Consider the following 7,588-nt stretch of genomic DNA (forward strand, 5'->3'; position numbering starts at 1 on the left):
AGGAAGCAGACGGCAAAGAGACTATATGGACACCCAGGGATCACAGCTGGGTGCGATGTGGCACCTTTGCCGTCGGTCAGCTGATGGCAAAGGCCTTTCCCATTAGCTGGTAGACGACAAAGAGCCTATATTGTCACATTTTTGTTTATTTTTTCTATTTCACAGCACATATATATATAATTCATAGCACATATGTGATAAATAGGTCACAACACGTATATGATATACATATAAAGCTCATCAATGCCATTTGTTCATCAACGTACATCCCATATATCAAAAGAACCAACACATACAAAGTTTCATCCATATATACATACATATAGTTGCACATATATTGTTCATCCATATATACATATACATATAGTTCCACATTGTTCATCAACTCAAATAAAAATGGGAACTAAAGCACTCCAATGCCATCTTCCATGCATGGGGTACATCCAATCTGCAAAATGGGAATAAGAAAGTCAAAAGAAGAAGAACAACAACATACATATGACAAATAAGCTAAATTGAAGAAAAAAGAGAAGAAGCAAGAAGACAAGAAGGAGAAGAAAAAACAAGAATAAGGAGGAGGAGGAGGATGAGGAGAAGGAGAAGGAGAAGGAGGAGGAGAATAGGAGAAGAAGAAGGAGAAGAAGAGGAGAAGAAGGAGGGAAGAAGAAGGAGAATAAGGAGGGCTCCCTCTCCTCCTTCTCCTTCTTCTCTTCTTCTTCTCCTCCTCCTCCTTCTCCATCTCCTTCTCTTCTCTTTCTCTTCTTCTTTTTGTTCTTCCTTTTCATTTCTCCTCTTCTCCTCTTCTTGGAGCTAAATTAGCTAACTATGTCTTTTTGGAGCTAAATGGGCTAATTATGTCATTATAGAGGAAAACAATATAAGTATATAATATTAATGAGATAACCAAGGTTCTTATGCCATTTTGAGCTTATAATGTCTTTTTGGAGCTAAATGGGCTAATTATGTCATTGTTGGGGAAATTAAGGCAAGGAGAATACGAAAGAGGAGAAGAAAGAGGAGGAGGAGAAGAAGAATAAAAAATAAACAAGAAGGAGGAGAAGGAGGAGGAGGAGGAGAAGGACTAGAAGGTCCTTGGCCTTCTCCTCCTTCTTCTCCTCCTCCTCCTCCTTCTCCTTCTTCTCTTCTTCTTCTTCTTCTTCTTTCTTTTCATTTTCCTATTTCTTCTCCTCTTCTCCTCTTCTTGTTCTTCTTCTTCCTCTTATTTCTATTTCTGTTTTTCTTTATCCTCTTCTTCTACTTATTATTATTTTTTCTCTTCTTCTCCTTCTTATTTTTTCTTCTTCTCTTCTTCTTTTCTTCTTCTCCTTCTTTTTTTTTCTTCTCTTCTTCTTCTTCTTCTTCTTCTTCTTCTTCTCCTCCTCCTCCTCCTCTTCTCCTCCTCCTCCTCTTCTTCTTCTTCCTCCAAGAAACTAAATAACAACAAGTTAATTTCCCATGGGGGGTGGGGGTGTGGGGGCTCACTGGCAGGGGCGGCTGTGGCGTCGTGGGCGGCACGGCCGGGGGTGTTGGGGTGGCGCCGGCGGTGTTGGGGCTGCGGGGCGGCGCCGGGGGCGGTGGGCTGTGGGGAATCGGGGCGGCGGCGCTTGGGGCGGTGGGGCGGCGGCGGCGGGGCGGTGGGGCACCGGGGTGGCGTCGGGGGCGCAGGGGTGGCGGCGTGACGGTGGTGGCGGTGATGGCGGTCGGGGGAGAGGAGGGGAAAGAGTGGACGTTTGAGAGAGAGAGAGAGAGGGTCTGGGTGGACCGGGACGGACGTTAGTAAATTCAGTAGCTTTTCCGTCTGCTGGCGGACGGCAAAGGGTCTAGACGCTTTGCCGTCTGCCTCAAGACTCTTCGCAGTCCGCTAGCAGACGACAAAGAAACGACTCTAGTTTGACCTACCCTTTCCTCGGCTAGGAGGGACCAGCTCAAAACTTTGTCGTCTGTTGTCTTCATCTTTGTCGTGTCCGGCTGACAGCAAAGAATTGACTGATGACAAAGACCTTCTTTGCCATGAGCCAGTTCTTTGCCATCTGCTTTGTGGGAGCTGGCGGCAAAAACACTCTTTGCCTTCAGCTAGCAGACGGCAAAGATTTGGCAGACGGCAAAAAACTGATTTACAGTAGTGATTGGGCCACTTTGCTGCACCGTTGCTACTTTTGTTACTTGTTGCTTGCTACGAATCATCTCACCACACAATCACTTGTTACCGACAATTTCAGTGCTTGCAAATTTTACCTTGCTGAAAACCACTTGTCAGATCCTTCTTCTCCTCGTTGGGTTCGACACTCTTACTTATCGAAAGGACTACGATTAACCCATGTGCTCTCGCTTACTAATGGCGCACTAGTTGACGATGCACCACTAGTGTGCTTTTTGCAGTACGCCACTAAATGCTGAGTGGTGCGCCACTAGAATGAAATCTTTGCTGAGAGCATAAAATCTTTGCTGAGAGCCCCATGACATCAAAGATTTTGGCATATATATGTTTTGTTTCAAAACCACAAATTCAACAGCACATAACATATATATCAAATATATAATACATAATATGTGCCCTATAGTTTTACTGATCCACAACACATAACATATATGCAAAATTCCATAACAAATTTCATGATCCATATATCAAAATTCCATAGCATCCATACATCCAAAATTCCATAGCATCCATATATACATATAGTTCCATAGCATCCATACATACATAGCTCCGTAGCAAATATAATACACAAGGATACTTTGCGGGCTTTAGTAAGTAATATTTGGCACTAAAACAAATGCCTTCATGTCCATATCGTAGTCCAAAGAGCATCCGCGTGGCAACCTACAAGATGAAATCATCAACATGTCAAATTTAACATTCTAAATCATGAAGATCTTCAAGAATGGTCTCTAATTATAAATTTGATCTTCAAATGGGTCAAATGATCTCTAATTACATGTTTTGAGCAACAATGCTAGTGATGCAGAGGCGAAAAGAGCAACCTCTAGCAAATTACAACACTTGAAAGGCATAGAGATTTATATTGGTAAATAGATAGGAGTAGAGAAAGAAGCACCTCTAGGCGGTACACTCATTGCTTGTCTACTTCACATACATGCATGCAAGTGTCACTTTCCTTTCACGGATTATTTGATGCTGCTGGTGCTATTAGGTGATGGTGGAACAAAGAGCAGTTGCATTGAATGTATTGACAAATATTAATTAGGGGCAATTTAGACAATTCTAGTACCATGTTGATCATTGTGCCTTCTATATTCGTGTTCAGAGCGAGTACATTGTAGCTTAATACCTTTCAACTCAAATATTTAAGTTAACATATCATGGAGAGATGTATCTATTTACTTTGCTAATTCTTTTACTAAAGGAATCAATCAATCATGTTCCACTATAGGGCTCCCACGTATCAAAGAGGAAATAGAAAAGACTAAAGTCCTTCAAGCCAAAGTACAATCCGCGGACACAATTGTGTTGTAAGATCCATTGCAACATAGCGGCAAGCCTCCTAATGGGATGTAGTTGGTGACTGTCATCAAAAAAATAATACATCCTTCAGATAAATCCACATATACAAGCACAAAGTGTATACAGAGAGAAAAGACTTTAAGACATTCACGATTAGAAATTTAGTTTACCATGAATTGTCCTTCAGGAAGCTCTTCATTTGCTGCAATGTAACACATGGAATTTCATGCACGGTGTCGCAAACAATTTACTTACAAGAACGTTGTATCATAAGAGTTATTACCTTTCCCATAGAGGTACCAAAGAAGGGACCAAGAAGCAGCTTCAACCAGTAATAGTTTTGCTTTTTGCCGCATAAGTTTATCCTCCACCATCCGAATGTTTCCTCTGGCGACATACCTGAAAATTAAAAAAGCATCCCCACATTAGCATCCAAGCTACAGCACAAGCATCTATTACCTTGAAAATAAAGTACTTGGAGCATAATAGTTATTCATCTTCACGCGATGAAAAAATTATGATGGTAAGTGTAATGTGGCAAAGAGTTGCATCCAAGAATTGGTCAGCAGTAGAATATGCCAATCATATGAAGTCATATAATGGAGCATTATTACTAGTGTAAGGCAATATAAAACCTTAGTGACTCTGAAGCGTTTCTACATGTCCTCTCAAATTGTAAAATCACGTCCGGGAAGGGCATCAATCCTGCAACAAAAGAACACATCAGTAAACACAAATAATCACAAGGATATAGCTAGATAATATCTGTTCACAGATTTATGGTAAGCAAACAAATGTACAGGTTTCTCTATGCTATTAATCTAGTACTCCCTCAAGAAAAAAAACTAGTACTCCCTCCATTCCATATTTTTTTTGTCGTGGTTTTACGCCAAGAGGAGTCCTCTGCTCTCACAAAAAAGGAAAAGGCACTTTTCACTGAAGTTGAGAGCATGACTCAATCACCTTTCACTTCACTATTCGCTGCTACTTGATGGTTTGTGCAGCTTAGTTTGTGGAAAGCCTTTTTCACAAACTTATTGGTTAGTGGAAACGAAAGAAAACAAAAGGGAACGCAATGGCATGTATCATATACAAACAACAGCTGATAATAATAATAACTACAATGTGTAAATACAAATTTTCAAATTAAGAACTGTGAGCAACGGAAGAGCATGCTAGATTATAAGCATAACTACCCATACGGCGTTGCTAAACTGACCTTGTATCGCTGAATCAAGAAGGGATGCAAACGTTGTAGAAGTTGTTTCTCCTTCTCGTGGCATATCGTCCTCCAGCATGACCAGAGTCAACACTGATCTTGCCGCCCTCCTACCTGAACCACCATCCAGCGATGTCCTTTTTCCTGATCCAAACAGTTTCGGTCCATTCAAGCCATCAATGTCGGAATAATCAGCAGCCTCCTTCTTGACGTCTTCAAGTAGTAGACCAGCATTGGGCTGCCTAGGTATGCTGCTTCCATCATGCAACGCCCTTGCTTCTCAGAATCTAGAGACTGAGGTCCCCAACATTGGGGAGTCATTTGAAGAATATAGTCTCTTTCTGAGTAAACCACAAAGGGAAAACAACAAAATCAGCTAGCGTAGCAACTAGTCCCAGTAGAAATACTGAAGTGGTAGGTTCTCACATTTCACACAAGTAGGCTACATTAACCCTTGGATGAATGTTTTTGCTACACTAGGTACTGGCATTGAATTGCAGAGACCTTTAATAGTACAACATGCTCGGGCATCGAGCACTTGCAAGAACCAAGGTGGGTGTTCAAATATGGCAATATTAACCCACGAATTGGGTTGTCTGCTTGTCGGGTGTGTTCCTGGCCACCAAATAACCGAGCCTGACCCAAGCACGCTCCACAAATCCATCAAATTATATGATGGCATCACGACAGGGCAACTAAAATGCTTGAGAAAATTACTAACATGCCGCAATTATCCAACCACAGCGGATATTGTAAAAATGCTGCCAGGGTGGGATGAGAAGTGAGTAGCATATGGCCTGATTCTGCAACGAATAAACCATATGTACCAAGCATCTGAGCATCAATGACTGAATTCTACCGATTTCCCCACTCACTCTGAATTCTACCGAATACACAGTGCAACGGAAGGGCCAACATCATTGGTATACAAACTATAAACTACGCCAAGGAATTAATTTGCAGTTTATAACTGAACTATCATTAGCGACAAGTTATCACTATTAACCACCTTCAACCCCCAGGTTAATTTAGAGGATGCACCATGATGATCAGAATCATCATTAAGATTCCTTATCCAACAATCAGAGACCTGTATTGTGACCATCAACTCAAACTAGTCACACGGCTTCAAATACGATCACAAGCTCATCACAATTTACCAATTAACCCATCACTCGCCCTCCCTAAAAAGGCAGCTACCTTAAGTACATCTTATGTGTTCTAATCTAAAGCTCAGTTTCGGCTCCCCTCAGAGCAAACTAGCATACTATTAAACAGATATGCAGCTATAGTTGGCAGATGAAGTGAAGCAGGACTGCATTTGAAAAAAACAAGAAGTACCTTTGCACCAAGAGCAAGAAATTGCCGCAGACAGGCGGCTGTATCTAACTCAGCGCATTTCAGAGCAACCTGCAAAATTGACTTGTGTAGCATGCAGTGCGATACACCTGAACATCTGGAATCATACAAGATACCTAAAATGCCATTAAGGGAACACACACAACGACTGTAACAACAAGTACTAAATGGCAAGCTGAATCAGTGATTTCTTCCAAATGGAAAGATAATACCATCTTGCATCAAAGGGAATGATACCGAAATGGGAAAGGATACAGTGAGGGTCTCAAGTATTAGGCCCAGATCCTCTGCAAAAAACTGGGAGGAACCCTCGAGTTGGTTGGTAAGGGAAGTTCTGCTCTCCAAAACCTATCAAAATCAGTAGAAAGTTAGCCCATACCATTCGTTTATGTGCCATACCCATCAAACTTTAACCTTCAAATTGCTGTGCTGAAAAATGAAATGTGTGGAATCAGATGGAAAATAAACCGCTGGCCAAATCCCACCAACTCGACACAAACAGGAAGCATCACGGGTACTAAATCCCACCAAAGAACGCCGGCTTCCGAGATTCCAATTAGCAATCCAACCGGATCCCGTACTAGCTCGCATGCATACCAAGTCCGAGCGCGGCCGCAGAACCTCCAACTAGACTAAAACCCTAGAGGGGGCGTGGAAATGGACGGCACGGCGACCGCGAGGTCGACGAAAGAGACGCGTGGGGATAAGATACAACGCACCTTGGAGATTCTGAGGGTTTTCAGGAGGTCGACCAGCTTGCTTCTCCCACTGTCCACCAAGCGGGTGGTCCAGCTTGAACGAAGGCCGACGCGGAATCGATCGAGAACCAGGCCGGATGCCTACCTTGGTCGCGGGATTGGTGGATTGGACGAGGGTTTGCGACGCGGATGAGGAGGATGCGGCGGAGAGATCCGGCGCTAGGAGCACAGGAGATCGACGACGATTGCCAAAGGAAGGTAGATCTGGGCGTGCCATGGCTGCCGACTCACCTGTTGGTTCACGGTCGTGGTGGAACTCCCTCCCTCCTCCCTCTTCCTGCTGGTTCGCGGTCGCGATATGAACAGAGAGATACCTTTTTTTGCAAAACTACTAATGGCGCACCACCTACAAATGCGCCATTAGTAACCCTGATTACTAATGGTGCACCAACTGGTGGTGCGCCATTAGTACTTTTGCAAAAAAAATTATAGTAGTGGCGCACTGGGTGAGTGGTGCGCCATTACTAGTTAAACTTGTAATGGCGCACTCTGCCCCGGTGTGCCATTAGTACTTTTGGAAAAAAAAGTTTTTTAGTAGTGGCGCACCGTGTGTGTGGTGCGCCATTAGAGTCCATCACACTAATGGCGCACCTGCACATGGTGCGCCACTGCTACATAGTAGTGGCGCACCACTTGTCTTGTGCGCCATTAGTGTCTATATTATCTATAGCCCTTTTCCTAGTAGTGAACCGACTAAGGGCCGCGAGGCAGCCCGTAGGCCTTTGCACATCATGAATGCGCTCCGGCCGTCTCATCTGGACGATGGCTCCGATCTTGTCGGGGTTA

At 43.3% G+C, this 7,588-nt stretch overlaps 1 protein-coding gene across 1 annotated transcript; it reads right to left on the reverse strand.

The window, feature by feature from the left end:
• Positions 1-2,645: 2,645 nt before the first annotated feature.
• On the reverse strand, positions 2,646-7,101 carry LOC123426071 (nuclear pore complex protein NUP107-like). Its single transcript, XM_045109845.1, has 8 exons — positions 6,764-7,101; positions 6,300-6,392; positions 6,027-6,160; positions 4,686-5,026; positions 4,102-4,171; positions 3,750-3,865; positions 3,637-3,668; positions 2,646-3,527 (listed from the first exon to the last, which is right to left on the reverse strand). The coding sequence occupies exons 4-8, from the start codon at positions 4,762-4,764 to the stop codon at positions 3,507-3,509; spliced, it is 318 nt and encodes a 105-aa protein (XP_044965780.1). The 5' UTR covers positions 4,765-5,026; positions 6,027-6,160; positions 6,300-6,392; positions 6,764-7,101; the 3' UTR covers positions 2,646-3,506.
• Between the last annotated feature and the right edge of the window lie 487 nt (positions 7,102-7,588).

This window comes from Hordeum vulgare, chromosome 2H (genome assembly GCF_904849725.1).
Source record: "Hordeum vulgare subsp. vulgare chromosome 2H, MorexV3_pseudomolecules_assembly, whole genome shotgun sequence".
NCBI lineage: Eukaryota > Viridiplantae > Streptophyta > Magnoliopsida > Poales > Poaceae > Hordeum > Hordeum vulgare.